The sequence below is a fragment of the Larus michahellis genome, chromosome Z (genome assembly GCF_964199755.1).
Source record: "Larus michahellis chromosome Z, bLarMic1.1, whole genome shotgun sequence".
Lineage (NCBI taxonomy): Eukaryota > Metazoa > Chordata > Aves > Charadriiformes > Laridae > Larus > Larus michahellis.
In genome coordinates this window covers 75,505,023-75,523,154 of record NC_133930.1, presented here as the reverse complement: position 1 = coordinate 75,523,154, position 18,132 = coordinate 75,505,023, and the positions used below count along the sequence as shown (strand labels likewise).

Genomic DNA, 18,132 nt, shown 5'->3' with positions numbered 1-18,132 from the left:
GGATTTACTTCATGGCTCCATGTTTACGTTTTTAATGAAATAATTTTTATCTGAAAATCTGCAATGGCTTAGTTGATAGTTGCAATTGTGTAGATCCCTTGCAATCCATACACCCACTCCTCACATGCTGTTTGCGCCTCTTTTAGTCCAATGGTGATTTTTGGTCTGGGGTCCTTTACAAACTTATTGGATTCTTTTTCTGTGTCCAGGCAAGCAGGCCATTGACTGCCTTTATCTTGTTGATTTGCCGTCTCTGCTGATGGTTGTAGCCTCCTGATTTTCTCATTTACGCTTCTTGTGCACCTGCACTCACTGGCAGAACATCGGGAACTGAAAAGTCCCAGACTTAGGGAAAACTCTACCAAAACATCAAGCTGCAGCTTGACTTCTTGGGGTCAAAGGCACTAAAAATTGGCTTCTAAGGAATGAAAAGATATGAGAACAAACGCATGTTATCTATGTTAATCATAGCCTAGTTGGAAGCAGGAACAGCTGAATTAAAAACAATCTTTGCATACTAGAAGTCAAAAATTGTGTTCAGAATCTCTGACATTTGAACTCATTGTTAGGAATGAGTTCAAGAGGTTATAACGGATAATGAGTTTAATTTCAGATTGCAACCACTGTCTATAATACACACACATGTGTATGTGTAAGGAGTCCTATTTATTCTTACTCTTGCTCTGTAGCATTACTAATTCATAATGTATTGCTGGAAATAGTTTCTGGAGAGCCAAGCAAGGGTCAAATCCATAGCCGTTTTTTACAAATCATGACCGTTTCTTACCTGAACATTTTCCTGCAGGACTTAAGTTAAACACTAAAGTTTTTTTATGGATTTTAAAAAATTCAGTGTGCAAATACATATTAAAGTTATATACTGTATGTCACCTTAGTTCAGAACTGAGAAGCCAGTACAACTCAGCTATGATCAACCTTTCACCTTTGTAAAGCATTTTTTTCTAATCTCTAGGTTGTAATTTAGTCGGTTTCTTGCAGCCTTGTTTCAAAAATAGGAAAGCTGAAGATGAGCGAAGTTCAACAAATTACACTAACACAGAACAAGTCTGTGTCAGCGTTGTAATTGTTATATTATCACAATGCCATCTATATTTTTGAGCTAGATGAAGTCACAGAAGTAGCCTACCAGACCATTCAAAATCAGTTCATATAAGGATGCCAATCTCCTTTAAGATTTCACTGGCAATGGCATCCTTGGAGCATTTTAGTTTCAGTTACCTGAGTCAGTGGTAGCAGCCTGTGGACTGACATGGCATTCCCCACCATTGTTCCTTTCCTGTCACGAGTTTTGGTCCGTCCACCATTAAAGACTTCCCTTAGTTCTAAACTCTGACAGACCCCTCAACTGAGACTAGAATATGAAATTTCAAAGACTCAAGCTTTTAAAATGGCAGCTCTAGGGATCAAAATACCTGGATCGTTTCGTTAGAAAGAAAAAGTCAAGCGTGTATACACAGATAAAAAAATAGCTTGCTTTGCAAAAGCATCAAGTAGGTCTCCTACTAGTGGTAAATCAGAATCCATTAATTATGATGCATTTAAGTGTCCTATTTTAAACAACCATCGTAAGTAAGTTTATGTTAAATGTCTGCATGAGTGCTGTAAACTGCCTCCTTGGCATTGTCTCAGGAGGAATTCAGTAAGACTGTGCTGCTATTACTCAGCTGTGCTTATAGTGAGGTGGAACATGCCATAACACAGTTTCAGTAGCAGCCAAATTATTAACCCCTCCAAGTACTGTTGTTAAATGTGGTGAGCCTGTGGTTCTTTTTTTTCCTGTGGGACAGTGTTTTGTCTGTTTGTTTCACTCTGATGCCCAAGGAGCTTCGAAGCAGAAAATACAGCGTCACCACCTTCCTGCCTCTTCTTGTTACTGAGAATGCCCTCAGTTTTTGAGGTACCCCAGCACTTCTAGGTCCTCTGTAAATTCACTTTCCATTCAAATATGTCCCATCCACTAGTCCCCATCTTCTAGAACTCATTTTCCTCTTTTCTGCAGAAATAACTCTTAGACTAAGTGCTGCTGACAATCTTTTAAGAAGGCTGAAAATGCCTCTGTCTCTCTCTCACTCTTAGCTTTAAATGAAACAGGTAAAAAACAAGATCTAAGTGAAATTCGTAAGATCTAAGCTGAGAACTGAGGTCTTTTAAAAATATATGACATCCTCCAAAGAACAGGCATTCAAGCTAGAGAAAAATACTGGCAAAAGAATTTTACAAGTATTTTTTACCAAATTTTAAATGAAGATTAAAAAAATGCTGAGAGGAAAATTGAGTTAATCCTGGCAATTGAGATAGGCTATATTTTCCCCATAATTTAGCAGAGTAATAAAGACCAACTGCTAATGAAAAATATAAGTTAGAAAGTCCTGAAATAATTGTGGTGGCACAGCGATGCATTCTGGGACAGCTTTGACAAAACTGATTAGCTTATGGAGTGGGAAAGAATTCTAAAGGAAATTGCTTGAAATATTTTTTGGTGTGCTGAATGCCTAATGCAGTATAGAGAGGGTGAAATTCAGGTTACAGTTCTGCAACCAGCACTAACTCAAGGCTTGTAAATCCAATAGAAAGACATAAAAACTTAGAAGTTTCTCCATTATGACTTATCCATATCTTAAATGTCTGCTGCTGTAATACAGATTTGTTCCTTATATCTATTTCCTTTCATTCAACACTGACAAAGCCAGAATAAAAAACTGGTTTCTAAAGAATTCATCTTCTTGGTGCTGTTTCTTTGTATGGCTCTAACCATCAATGTTGTTACCTCTAACACGTGAGACACGATTCACCACTGGGGCAGAACTGAGATTCTCCACTAACAGTAAATGGCTTTCACATATACAGAATTATGTTTGTGATACCTGCTGTCCTAGGACTAAAGGAGTTAATACACTCATTTGAGTGTATTCTTGAACTAACTAAAAGTAAATATTAATAGAAGAGCAACATGTTGGTTAATGAAAACACCACGAAAAAAAGTGAATATGTTAAGAATTGTAACATTTATCCTGGCTAAATCCAAGTTAGAGGGCTTTCAAAAAATTGTTCCAGAAAATTGATGAAGATATAGCTGTAAAAATGTTGCATTACCAGAATTACCCACTGTGACACATTACTCATGCATAGCCATTACTGTCTTTATTTACAGTTTTGGTTTTTCTTTACATATCAGGTAGAAACTTGGATTGCTCTTTTGCTTTTGTGTCTAAATGTCCCTGGTGTGAATCTGGATCTTTCTTTTCCATTCTAAAATCAAATCCCTTAGTAAGAATACAAGGCAGAGGCAGCAGCAGGGATTTGTAAACATAGGTGAAAAAGCTATATTAAGTCTGTGACTAGGATTTCTTTTACTCATAATTTGCATGGCATTGCTTAAAATGCATTTAAATAATACAAGCTGCTTGCTTGGATTCTGGCAATTTGCCCTAAAAGCTGAGACTACTGTTGTATCAACAAGTGTCGTCTTCACTATTTCTTGTAAATCTCAGACAAGCCAATTCTTTCAGCACACCCTAAGAAAAAATGGCGACCCTGCATTCATTACAGAAGGCAGCTGTAACAAATATTGATGACAGTTCTCATGTGAGACAGAGAAGATGCCCTGAATGTCATCACAACGTAAGTCCAGACATGTTTGGCTCCTGTTATTCTTCATTTCTTACATCTAATGAAGAGCAAATACATAACTCACAATTCTGAACAGCCCTTCCTCATTCCTCCCTAGCAACTGAAACTCATTCTTCCTTTCAGGTCCTTTTGTTCCTCTCAACTAAATCAGACCAAACTGGTTATTGGCATCCTTCGACAGGGAGGGCCAGTAAACCCTGCACCTCAAGCTACTTTCTTGTTTGCCTGTCAAGTGTCATTCTGCATGAATTCTCATTGCCATCTCGCAGTACTTATGAAATCACAGGGCCATCTTGCAGTCTATGCTGTGCCAGTGGCCAGCATTCAGCAAAGCTGTTGCCTCTTGGCTAGTTCCATCTAACAATTTGGGTTTCCAGTCGGGAAAAAGCGGACAGCATAACAAAACACATTTGTTCAGCATAGAACAGAGGTAGAAACACTTCCTCACTGTGTGATGCCAGGCACATGTAAAGCTTTGTCCTCACAGCTCTGGTCTTTGATCCTGCCTGCTGCTCTACTTCGCTTGCTGTCCTGGTTTCTCCTTACTCTGCTTCTTGCTCCTTTAACTACAGACATTTTGGCTATTTAAATTTTTTAGAATGCATGTAGCCTGTAGGACTCCACATGGTCCTATTGGTCATACAAGTTCAGGCAACTCTGAAATAGATTTTCTTCCTAGGCTTTAACATTTATACCCAAAAACTTCTACTTGGACAGACCTACCAAAACTGGTTAACCCAGGCTTCGGTGCACAGTTACAATACATACATTGCAATACTCCATATCTTGTGTGAGTATATTATGATTCTTTTACATATCATGACTTCTTTTTTAAACAAAAGTGCCTCCCAAGCACACAAGAATGGAGTGACAAGTGTTGCTTCTTGAGAAAGTCAGTCTCTGGCCTGCTGGCTACATGCTGTGAACATAGAGTAATGCAGTGAAATGATGATGCTGCTGATAGGTCATGTTCCATAGGCTGTTGGAGGTGAAAGTGATCTCAAGACTGCTTTTAAGAGAGAAGAGAATGCTCTTTGTGGGACCAGAAGGATCAGATTTTAGCTATATCCTAGTCATAATACACAGAGATGTGGCTGTTCCACAAAAGCTCACTGACTCAGATTTATGGGAGTTTTTTGAAGCAGAACAAGGTGTAAGTTGGTTTAAGAACCAAACTTATGCGCTAGGTATTTATTGAACCACTGGTACATCAGAGGGAACAAAAATAACCACCAAGTTATTTAAGAGAATGATCCACTTGTGTTTAACCAAAGCCATACAAGTAATCTTCTCTTCAGCTTTATGCTAGACACAGGTCCCCAATGGAATTTCAATTTCTATCTCTTACATAATCAGAGCACACTTTCAGGAGAGAATTTGACCCTGAGGGAGGCAGGAGGACTGGAGAGACTTGCTAATAGTCATGTGGTAAAAATAGCCTTTTCATAAACCCTGCATGAAGCACGGAGAATGCCTTGAAACATGCCCTAGCTAGTATCAGAAATAGCCGAGCCAGAGATTAAAAGCATCCTTCTGCTCAAATGTAAAGGGGAAAAAAAAAAACCTAAGATATTCTATAACAGTCCTCATGAATCACTCCAGTGTGCTAATGAGTTTGTCACAAGCCACCATTTAAAATGGCATCCCTTTTTCACCAGCACAGAAGCACACCAATTCCCTGGGCATTCAGGTTCTCATGCATCCCTTCTATCCTTAAATGCGGAGTGTACTAACATGAGTCTCATTTGAGGGTCTGTAGAAATCAGTCCTTGCAGCCAAGCTGTTTATTAGCAAAAAGAAAAGTGAATAAGCGTCATGATCCCTGGGAAACAGCACTTTCTCCAGGAGTTGGGAGAAGAGCAGTTTCTTTCCTGGTTTTGCCTATACAGCTTATCTAGTTTCCCTGCCCTTTCTGCAGGTAGCCTGGTTCTTTAATCCTGTGTTGTCTGACAATGGTAGATTTGTCCTATTTCATGCTTGGAGGGCTAAGGATTTTGTGTATCATTTTTCCAAACGAATTACTTGGATGTCTAAACTTTCCCATCAAGTATGGAGTTGCTTATCCAGATATATTAAGAAGGCACTGATGAGGTGCGTTTTTTCTTCCCACTGAAGTACAGAGAACAAAATATATACAAGTTAAAAGTAATCTACTAATGGGATAAGCAGCTAGGGCATGAGGAGAGGACACACCTTGTCTTTTTTATGACTAGGGAAAGAGTGATATTATGACCGAATGCAACAATTGGTAGTGGTCAAGCATTAACAGAAAGCTATCATTGTTAAGAAATTAAACTTCCTGTCTAAATTTTATGAAAATCTCTAAAACCACAGCCAGTCTGAAGCAGATATTTTGAAGTAGGTGTGTGCCTGGAAATCAAACTACATCAGTGGTAATACTGTTCATTTAAAAATACTGTAGAAAACCCAGAAAATCACAAGATACCGATAACGTCTGTGTTTGAAGTTAACTATGCATGGAATTCTGTCCTCATAATTACCTACTTACTATGAGAACAATTCCTTGTTTGTAAAGAGTAAGTCCTTTACAATAATCCATACTTGCAATTAGAAACAGTTTAGCAAAAGATGCTGTAGAGAGGTATGTCTAGAGGGTTTTGAGCAAAGCATTTACATTCTCTGTTCTGGATAGAATTTTGCTTTATTGCATATTTACTCCTGAATGGTTTTTTCCCTTTTTTTTTTTTTTTTTAATGTACTATTACAGCTGAGGTGTCCTTGCCAGTGAGCAGCAAGGGCAGAGTGCTCCACAAGGGAGGGAAATCCAGGAGTCAAGGGTGACAGCAAGGCAAGCAGAGTAGTGTCACCTCAAACAGGGACCAGGACTACAGTGCCTGAAGAGGGCAAACGTGTCAGGTCTGGAGATAGTAAACAGGGTCAGTAAAACATGGAGATTGACAGACAAGTCCATGGTAATGAGACAAGTCTGAGGTCAAGCCAGGAACTCAAATCCATGTGTCAGGGTCAGGATTCAGATCAACAGGGTGCCTGGCCAGGTATGGGCATAGGTGCAGCATAGCTCTGGCAGAAAACAAGAGTGAGAGCCCAGCCTAAAAGCAACTCATAGAGAAAGGTAAGCCCCGTAAGGGCTTCTCAGGCAGCTGTCCCTCACATAGCTTCAAGGCTGGAGAGCTGCACTATCAGTGTTGGCCCTGAGACCACGCAGCATACCTTCCAGGAGAGAGGGGTATGCTCAGGGCCTTGATAGCCTCTGTCAGAATTGTGTTTCCTTTTATTACTCACTGTACACATACTTACACAAAAAATAGAGGAGATTTTTCTAAGAAGTGGCAGTATACCATTGGGTGGGCATCAGGCCTCTGGCTGCTATTGATGCCTTTGAGAATCTCCCGGTTTAGAAGTTTAAAAAACCAAGGAATTATTATATAGGAGTTAAATTATAAGGGAACTGGGGGGGTCTGGAGGGAACAGTAAGATGAGAAGACACAGCTCAGTTCCTAACTAGTATTTGTTAGAGCAGAGCAATGAAATACTTCATGGCTGAATCGTACTGACACCCAATGCTTCTTGTTAACCAGACTGCACTAGAAACCGGTAAGGACAGCACTCTGTAGTGTGCTTTCTCAAGGGAGAGAGATATCAAAAGACAGAAGAAAAACCTAATTAGCTAGCAGTCCTAGGCAACACAAAAGTGAAATAAGAGAAAGTAAAAATCCATTTTATAAATACTGACTTACTATACCTACATTTCTCCTTGCAGTGTGCTCTCAAGTTCTTCATTCTGGGACTAGCATATTATTGGAAAAAGCAAAGCCAGGGATTTCAGTCAAAGTGAGGCTGAGCCCTGCGTCAGATGATGTGGCTCATGTATAGCATGTGGCTATACAAAAGGATACCTTATTTTATTCCAATCACATCAGATTTTTGGGTTTCAAATTCAAAACAGTTTTCTGTCTCTTCTCTGTCAGGATTTAAGCCACTGTTCCTTGTGTCAAAGCTACAGTGCAAATGGTAGATTTATCTCTATTTGGGTGCTAAACATGACAGGAAAAGAAGTTGCTGGCTCCCCACTGTTTTCTGACAGAAGGAAGGCATGTCTGACTTCAGCAGAGAAAATAATGTATCCGAAGAACCAGAGAATCCTGAATGGCAGAGAAATATTTTCAGGTTCAGTAGCATCTGAAAATCCTCAGCTTCTCCCACTTTACTAGTTCTGACAACTAGTCAGTCACAAAACAGTCTACAAAATGGCATTATGCCAAACTGGACATTTACCAAGTTCGCTTCTCTTGAGGCAGCAATTTAAAAAGCTCGTTGAGACAAAGCCTCAATCAGCACAAATAGTGGGATGTTAAACAAGGGCTGTTTTTTAGTTCTTTCTGGAAATGTAACTTTTATTTTAATTACAGTATAAGAGTGGTCTCGTGGTTATGACCCTGGGCTGCATTTGGGATCACTTGTTTGCATGTAAAGATCCAAGGAGAAAATGTTCATTCTTGCTGTTGAATTATCTGTTCTGCTTAGAGTTATGAATTTTCTTTAATCACTCTTTATTCCTGTATTACGTTGCTGCAACTAGGATAATCCTTTTTCCCTGTGAAGAAATGTAAGAATACATTTTTTGTGAGGCATCTTGATATGTAGTAACTGGCAGAAGCCAGAATGGTAAAGACTTCAAGCATGTAAAAAGTATAGAGAACATGGAAACTCTTCTCTGTGTAGCTAAGCACTGAGGTGAAATAATAGCAAGATATAAGCAGGTAGCACGATAGAGAAAACTTTCTAACAAGGAAGGCTAGCGAAGCACTGGACTACACCACAAAGGAAAGGATAGAGGCTCAACTACTGAAGGTCATTAAAAACACATTAGGCAAACATCTGTCTAGCCTGACATATGCAGAAAGGATCATGACTTGAGGAAAGGAAATAGTTTGGAATTCTCTTTCATTTTGGGGCTGGTCCAAATAGATGATACAAAAGGCTAAATGATCCTTCTGTTACAAAATGCCAAAAGATTCCCTCTCTCAGTGACCTCTTAGGAATTCCTGATCGCGTGAGAGTCTAGAAATGTGGAAGCCATTGTGGCTTATGAGGGTGTCTTTTTGTGGGGGAGAAAGGGTGTGTGCAATGTCATTAAATGTGCAGTGCTAATGTGGATAAAAATATTAAAAAATATAGGCAGAAAATCATTCAAGAATTCTGAAAACAGAAACGAGTCATGCAGTGAGACATGAGGAGCAGGAGAAAAAGCCATTAAGGCAAAATGCAGATTTCAGTTGAATGCTGTTACAACCAGTGGAGTGACCAGTGGATCTTAGGAGCATGATGCAGGTAAGAACAGAAATGTCCCTCAGCTACCGTCTGTCACTGGTACTCACATCCTCCACAGCAGATCTTAAGAGTAGCCACGTTTGCTCTTCTTAAGCACTGCAGACATCTATAACATTTTTGCCTGTGTGGGAGGACTGAAAGATGGGAGGCATTTGAGAATATCAGTGATGTTCTGCTCAGTTTCTTCCCAAACAGAAAACTCAAATTATTCTGTGCTGAACTGGGACCAGCTCTTCTTAAGCCTCTCAGGCAGTCATCTTATCAAATTGAAATTCATCCTCACGTTCTCAGACTTGCTGAATGCCCTTTGAACAACTACAGCATTGACATGCTGCATTATAGTAACAGAAACCCAATGATTTATTCAAGCTAATCCCTTGATGCAGAAATCTCTTTTAAGTTATGTACTTACGCTAGGATTTTCTAAAGGTTAACCTGGATCGTTTTGAAAGTGAAGTTCATGCTGGCTTCTCTGAGAACTGTGAGTTCAGTTTTTCTTATCCAGTTTCTTTAGACGTATTCAGTTATATGTTATACCAAATTATTAGGACCAACAGCATTTTCAGCTAGAGAAAGAATCACTGTTACCTGTTAGTTTTCTAGCTGTGAGTATTCTCCTTGCAGGATTCCCGATGCCATCATTCTTTCCACCTTCTCTCTAGAAGAAAAAAAATTACAGGTTTCTGTACATGATGAAAATCCTGGAATATTGCTTTCCTTCCACAACAGCTCCTGTACTGGTCAATCCTCTAAACAGAGAGTAGTGCATATTCTTAAAGAGAAATATTTCTTCTTCAAGTTTGGGACATAACCCAGACAACAGTCCTCATACAGCCTGCAGAGAGTTTACGTGATACTTTTTGTTTCAAATTTTGATACATTTTCTAACATTTTTGAAATGAATTAAATACTTAAGCTTGTTTAGTGCTGCAGGACAAGCCTTCCTGTGATGGCCCGTGGACTAGGCGTGGACTTGAGGAATGCACCTATAAATGCATAAATGTGTTCAACATTCCCAGCAACTTGAGAGTCCAGTGAAGACAACCTGCCACCTTGCCAATGAATACCATTTGCATTTTTGAGGTTTCTGTGGGTTTGTGAGGTATGTATAACATCATAGGTGGTAGTCCGAAGAAGCAGTTTCTTAGCTGTAGTTTTCAATGTGCCTAATTGCCATTTTACAAAACTCTTTCTCTGATCTGTCATGCTTTCACACAGCCTCCCAGGTCTATTCCTTTGTGTAAACTATGCAACTGTTTGCTTCTTCTGCTGCAATTGAGTTAAGCTGTCATCAAAGATTAATCATCTAACACTAACATTTCAGATCTTTAGTAACAAATATGTCATTACTTCATTTTTATTTTATGATTACCATTCTTTTAGCCCAAGGCCTCTTTCTTTGGACTTCTCTCAAACTTCCAGTGTTTGGGAGAGTGTGCAAGAGAAATGGAGAGATACCACAAAGTTAAGAGATGGGGTGCGTGCCCTATGTAAGGTTAAGGAGCTTGCCTTTTGCTCTCTAGCATTTCACCAGACTCACACCTGTTGCTTGTTCAGCACTCCCAGCAAATGGAAGGCACTCAGTTCTTCTGAAGCTACTAGTCTACTACAAAACAATGTTTGGTCTTTTAATTAAATGACCAAGACTTCTGGAGAAAATCGGGTGTTGTTTTTTAATCTTGCTAATCCAGGCCTCATCTGCAGTCTGAGTCTCACTGAACCACATAAACACACGTGTTACTTGAGAAAGAGTGAGCCTGCACCCGTAACAGATGAGAAAAGTCAAAGGGCAGGAGGGAAAAAACACTGGCCCAGTTAAAACTAATGCAGCAGAATAATAATAAAAAGAAAAAAGAGCAATTGTAACCAGATCAGATTTTCGATCCAATTGTCCAGTTTCTCTCACAAGAAGCAGAAAGCTTGGAGGACCGGCACCACAGGGAGAGCAAAAAAGAAGCCCATGCTGGAAGGCCTCTTTTGACACATGTACTTGTTTGTGTTAATGTGGAATTACAGAACAAGATGAACACCCTTTGTCTGTGGGGCTGCATTACGTAGGATGTCAAACCACTTTCTGCAGGCTAAAAATGCGTAAAGAAATGGTTATGGTGACCCAGTGGAGGTATGATCACTTGCTGGGCTGTGGCAAGGTGGCCATATGCCAGAGCCCTGGTAATTTCTCGCGGATGTCCAGCACATCACTCTGCTGTTAGGAAGGGGATGGGTAGAAGCCACCAACTGCTGCCACCAAACCCCCAGGTGAGAACCTGACATCAGGCAGGTTCTCTGCATCACTCCTCCCAAGTACTTAATTTGTGGCAACTTGTGCATCGAGAGGAGGCAATCCTCTACCGAGGCTGCGCACCGGAGAAGGTCTGGCTGCCGTTGTTCTGCGAGGAAACCACTAGAGGGAAGTGTCAGAGTGCTCTGGCCATGCCTGCACACCACCTCGGCAAACACGGTGAGAATCACAAGCTTTGCTGGTCCGTTAAAGAATCATAGAATCATTTAGCTTGGAAAAGACCTTTAAGATCATTGTTATAATCCCAGTAAGAAAGAGACTCAGACTCTGTGCCATTGAAAATGCTTTTTATTAGACCTCACACTATAAAATGAGAATAGGATAGATAATCTTACATCCTTTTGATACTAGGAGCCCAGAGTGGTGTAGCATTGAGCAGGATGCCAACCCACGTACAGGATGAACATATTCTGCATAGTGGAGTTTTGTATTTCAAGAACTTAAGTTTTAACTACTAATTTCACAAATGACAACACAATTCTGATAAATGGTATCTTTGGAATGCCATCATTTTAAATTTCAGATGAGCCCAGGTAGTGATTTTACTTTAGATTGGGTTTTTTTGTTGTTGAAAATAAGTGTCTTGATAGAAAATTTAATCTAATTAAAAATGAATTAGTTTAAAAATCTCTGTCTGAACTTCAGCTTGTTAGTAAGACAAGAATTACCCGGAAAGTTTGAATGCCAGAATAAATAAATATTTTCAAGGACATTTGAAGCTTTCATCACAGTAATTTATTTTTTTTCAGTATATTGCTGGAAATTGCTTTCCCATAATACTTGAAACCACATAATTAGCAAGTTTTATTCAGCAATATTTTAACCATTGTTATTATTTTCTACAAATATTGCATATGTGTATTTTAGTTATAAGATTATTATAAAAACATTAATAAAAATGCATGTTTTTACCAACATGTATGATGATATTACTTTGAAATATCTTTAGTTTCCCTCTTTGGTAGTAGAAGTTGTTATTGAGTTAACAAATGGAACGGAAACCATGTAGCTTGAGGGACCATCTGAGCACAGCCAACACAACAGAAATAAATCTGCAAACATAAAGGTATTTGATAAACTTCATTTCAGTCAGTAGACATTACCTTTTTTTTTTTTCAGGTTAAGAGATACTTCTAAGAGAAGAAGCCAAAAAACTGTGTTATTGCACTAAACCAGTCAAGTGGAAGTAGGCAGAATTCAGTTAATCTGTGCTGACTGAGTCTGACTGTGTTAATAAACTCATTCATAGTACGATGCACTGTTAAGATGTTAATGCAAATTATGTGACTGCATATAACTTACAAACAGAAAAAGAAGCAAACATAAAGCAAAGATTGTTAGGTTCGAGATGACCATCTCACTTTATTCAAATCTGTTTCTGGTTTCCTTTATATACAGAGAATTATAGATAGACCTGAAGAATGTATTACTAAGATGTTAATCCTTTCTTTTTACCACGGTTCATAAATTTATATTGCTAAATACTCCTCACTGGTTTTCTTTTTAAAATTTCCAGCGCTGGAATGAAGAGGTGGTAATGTGCTTCTCAAATAGCTGGGGTAGATTGTTAAATCAGATAATCACCAACCATTCCAATCCACCCATCTTTAATTCAGGATTCCGAGACCAGCTTCATGTACATGGCCACTCTCCAGGAATTCTGAACTTGGTGATAGACAAGTAGCTATAAAGGTAATGTATGATCTTTACAGTCTTTGAATCATGATATTAATGTCATGTGAGTATTTGACAGTCCTATTAAAGAAAATAGGATCAGCCTGGTAATCTTTTGGCTGCTGTAGGGTCTAACAAGTTGTAATCCTTAGCTTCCCTGCCAGAAAATTCCTCATTAAGCACAAGATATCCTAAACCAAATCACCAGTAAAACTTCTCCAAGATGTTAATATATGTAGAGTTCTTTTAAGCAGATAATTCAAGCCAAAAAAAGGGCATTGTTTTTTCTTTTCTTTTTCTTGCATGTAGCCAAACTGAAATACTCTAAAGGCTTCCATATATTGAAACCTATAATTTGGGTGAAATGGTCGTAGTGAAGCACAGGAAGACACAACACAAATGAGGTTTAGGATTTCACTACAAACATAAAATTCCAACCCAAAATGTTTGTATTAGTTTATACAAACATCTCTCTTATGAATGAATCCAAAGAGATTTTTTAATTGATCTACAACCCCTTTCAAGATGAACTGGGCACACATTACATTTTTTCATGCAATTTTGATGCAATAAATAGTGAAGTCCAAGCATTTTGACTGAGATTAGTAATGTCAGTTTGGGCTGAGAGCCAGAAGTCCAGAGAAAACACATGGAAATACTCAGGAGAGCTGAATCACAACTGAAGTTCTGTGTTGGCAATGACTTCAGAGAACAGAAATAGTCATGGATACATCTATGTCTTTATCACACCAGCATAGCTAGGCAGAGGTCTTTTTCACGTGTGTTGTAGCAGGACACTTCTCAGGTACAAGTTGTCCTATGCCTCCAGGGACTGAGAAATTGAAGTTACTGGGTCTAATACAATTCAGGTTAGAAGGGACCTCAGGATATCACCTAGTCCATCTCTAATCTTACAGTTTATAGGTGGCCTTTTCTTCCCCTAGACAGGGTGCTGCACCTGGGGAGGAATAACCCCATGCGCCAGTACAGGTTGGGGGCTGACCTGCTGGAGAGCACCTCGGTGGAAAGAGACCTGGGAGTCCTGGTGGACAACAGGATGACCATGAGCCAGCAATGTGCCCTCGTGGCCAAGAAGGCCAATGGCATCCTGGGGTGCATCAAGTAGAGTGTGGCCAGCAGGTGGAGGGAGGTCATTCTCCCCCTCTGCTCTGCCTTGGTGAGGCCGCACCTGGAGTACTGTGTCCAGTTCTGGGCTCCCCAGTTCAAGAAGGACAGGGAACTGCTGGAGAGGGTACAGCAAAGGGCTATGAAGATGATGAGGGGACTGGAACACCTCTCTTAGGAAGAAAGGCTGAGGGACTTGGGTCTTTTCAGTCTGGAAAAAAGACAGCTGAGGGGGGATCTTATCAATGCTTATGAATACTTAAAGGGTGGGTGTCAGGGGAATGGGGCCAGGCTCTTTTCAGTGGTGCCCGGGGACAGGACAAGAGGTAATGGGCACAAACTTGAGCATAGGAAGTTCCACCTAAACATGAGGAGGAACTTCTTTACTCTGAGGGTGGCAGAGCCCTGGCACAGGCTGCCCAGAGAGGTGGTGGAGTCTCCGTCTCTGGAGACATTCAAAACCCGCCTGGACGCGTTCCCATGCAACCTGCTCTGGGTGACCCTGCTCTGGCAGGGGGTTGGACTAGGTGATCTCCAGAGGTCCCTTCCAACCCCTACCATCCTGTGATTCTGTGACTTTATACACCTCCTCCCCCAGGCCCAGCTATGTCTCCATGTTTATTTCCACCACATCGATTCATCTGCCTAAGGGCCATATACTGCCCAAATTGGACAAGGTGGTGAAATATAATCCTCCCATTGCTTTTCCAGCTTAGAGCTGACAGGGACACAAAATGCATTGGTCTGAGAGTGGGGCTGCCCCTAACATCAGTGGTGGTTTTTCAGAGAGGTTCAGCAGACATGCAGAGGGGTGTTTCTACCCTGCACCAAGAAGCAGCAGCGTAGGGGAGATGAGGGAAGGAGGAGGCAGAACAGCTGCAGCAGCTGGAGATGCCAGGATCAGTTTGCCTAGCAACCCCCCTTCTTAGGCAAGGGCATCAAATTCAGTAGCAATAGCAACATCAGAAGCAGCCCTGACACTTGGTGAGCTGGGTGCATGGTAGTGAGCATGAGAGCTGACAAAACATCAGCCTTAGGGCTCCGAAGCCTTCTCAGTTCATTGGTAGGTAAACTACATAGATCTGCTTGCCAGAATTTATTCCTGTGGTCTGTGCATACGGAAAGAACTGTATATGGCTTATTGCAGTGAGACAGCTATTTATACCGGCAATTGTTGAATGTTATTTTAGGGATGTGGAAAACAAGAGTAAAGGAAGGATATAATGGAAAAATCAGTTATATAATTCTGTCTTATTCCATGAATATTGTGATAAGTAGTTGTATAAACCAGTAGATTATTATCTTCCAATAATATATAGAAAAATAATAGCAGATTATATGAATACAGACTATTATCTTTTGCTAAAAGTGTAATAAGATCAGGGTGCATTATCATAACATATTCTGTTCTGTTTATATATACCCTACAGTGCTTATTTTATTACATGATTAATATATCTATTGTAATGTATAATATATATACAACTATAGTGTATATTCTGCTTGCAACTCAATCTGCATGTTATTACTATGCTGTATTCTACATGTAATAGGCTTATGCAATCTTAGTAATATCTATTTTAATGTGTCTGTAATGAACAGTTGTATTGTGTTATTAAATGTATAACAAAAAATGACTCATTCAAAGAGTTTAGGTGTAAAAGATTAACAGAAACTGAGTAGTTTGGAGCGGGGGGGACATTTCAAAAGCAAAAACTCTCTTTGAATCCAATGTCCCTTTGTGTATGATCTTAGAACCACCCGCTCTTTCTAGAGAAAACCTTCTGCAAGAGAAGGATTAGGTGTCCCCTCATTGTTTCATGGTTAATTTCTGGACAGATCACAACAATATACTGATCGTGTTTGCATACCCCTAGAAAGCTAACGTTTTTTGCTCTAGGAGGTGAAAAGAGCGAAATATGCCAGGCTATGTGTCTGCATTTGGTTTGCTTTCTTTAGAAGAAATATAAACTTTGGAGATGGAACTCCCGTGTTCAGTCTCTTTTTCGGAGTCTATTCATATGCTTTTTTTCTGGCAGGTGATATTAGTGGAGGGGTGGCATGATTTAGATAACAAAGACTATGACTGTTGGCCCCTGGAAAAACCAGATGAGTATAACATGCTGGACTGTGGAGGTGAGTGAGTCCTCAACTTGCTAAAGAAAGATCATCTCTTGCTTGGGGAATGGTTGAAAACCCAAAATTGAAGTACTCAGAATAATACCTAACTCATGACGAATCTTATGCATGATGGAAAGCATCTGAATCAGTGACAACTCTCTTTCTAGAGAAGTGAAAGAAAATAACAAAAAGATACTTCAGAGGAATTATTTGTCCAATAGTCATTGGTTCTAAAAGAAAAAGTAATAGCAACAGCTGAATCCCTTCCCCCAGAAAGAAACTGAAAACATTTTATTTCTCATTAGAAAACCAAATGCAACTTAATCCAAACAAAACAGGCAGACAGCTCTGCATTGCAGCAAATTCTGTTGAGTCATTGCTGAAATTTTGTAGTATCAGTTCAAAAGTTGACTGTGTTTAAGCCCTCCATCCGGTAAGCAAAATCAGCGATTCTACATGTCATGCTTTTCCACCTTGCTCAAAACATGTCCCATGAGTACTTACAAAAAATCTGAGATCTTTAACCACTTATTCCAGTCAGTTTTGCAAATGAATTTACATGATAAGATAATAAAAAATAGAATAATTTTTTTTATGTTGGAAATTGATTGAGATTGAAAAATAATTAAAGAGTAACTGAAATATGAGACATTTAATTTAAATACAAGAAAAATCTTTTATACTGTAAGGGTGATCAAACAGTAGAACAGGTTGCCTGGAAGGGTTGTGGCTTCTCCATCCATGGAGATTTTCAAAACCGAAGTAGACAAAATCTAGAGCAACCTGCTTGACCTTGCCTTGAGCAACACAGGATTGGACCAAAAGATTTCCAGAGGTGCCTTCCAATTTCAATTATTCTGTGATTTTGTGACTCTATAACTGATAAATAACTGCTGTAAAGGAACACTTTTGTTCATGTTGTAAAAGATAAGACCAGAGACACTGTGTTTCAGTAAGTTTTTTTATAAAAAAACAAGAACGCCTGGGAAACTAATATTGATGAAACACTCCAGAAAGTATACTGCTGGGTCACACTCTGAACTCAGTATTACAGTTAAGCATTTTCCAAAGAGTTCTGTCGGAACAGTGAAATTCAAAGACTATCTAGATTATTGTCAACTAAGACTTTTATCCCTGTATGAATTTACGATTGCTTTAAAACAACTATTCATCAAAACAGATGACTTGTTTGGAGTTCTTCTTCCTAATAATCAAAGCGTGAACTGAGTACGAAGGAAACTAGTATGTATAGGTTGCATAGTTAATATATACCCTTTACAAACAGTTTTAGAATAAACTCCAAGCTCTATTCTGCCTTTATTTGTAGTTCTTCCTTGCCATCCTCTGGGCGTTGCTAAGAGCAAAGCAATAGGCATATACTGTAGCCTCATTGCTGTGGATTTAATACAAGATCTTCAAAGCATTTAGATGTGGGAGTATCTATCATTGAAAGAAGAGTTTCGTTTATCTTTGTGAGTGAGACCTTTAGAAGCAAGTAGAAAGTAATTTAACTGAAATTCATTCTGACCTTTTGCCTTCATTCTCTCATATGCTCTGAAGCTCACCTCTCTCTTACCTTTTAGTGCAAATCACACTACCTTTCTTTGTAAATCTTTGTGTTGTAGTTTCTCTCATAGTGTTAGCATTTATAATGAGTGTTTACTTTTCAAGGGAGATGTGAAAGTAAGAGGTTATTTTAAATTTGCTTCTTTGTATTTGAAAGGGAATTATGTTTAGGGAAAAAAACAGCAGCTTCACTAACAGTGCAATTGAAGAGGACACTTGTAAAAACAACTCCAGAGTAATATAAGAGATTTTAATTGAACAACAACAAAAAAAAATGAGAACCTCTTGAAAGGCAGGTTTACCCATCCTCTGCAGAAGGAATTTAAAATTTCCTTACAAACTGGGAGCTACACACTTTGATGATGTAAATAATTCGATGT

At 39.3% G+C, this 18,132-nt stretch overlaps 1 protein-coding gene across 1 annotated transcript in view; it reads left to right on the top strand.

Annotated features, from left to right (window-relative positions):
* Positions 1 to 15,011: 15,011 nt before the first annotated feature.
* LOC141736107 (atrial natriuretic peptide receptor 2-like) overlaps positions 15,012 to 18,132 on the top strand; it is a 34,937-nt gene continuing 31,816 nt past the window's right edge. Inside the window, exons 1-2 of the mRNA XM_074569817.1 lie at positions 15,012 to 15,128; positions 16,105 to 16,201. Of these exons, the coding sequence (XP_074425918.1) occupies positions 15,063 to 15,128; positions 16,105 to 16,201 (163 nt within the window). The 5' untranslated portion in view covers positions 15,012 to 15,062. The remainder of the gene's footprint in view (positions 15,129 to 16,104; positions 16,202 to 18,132) is intronic.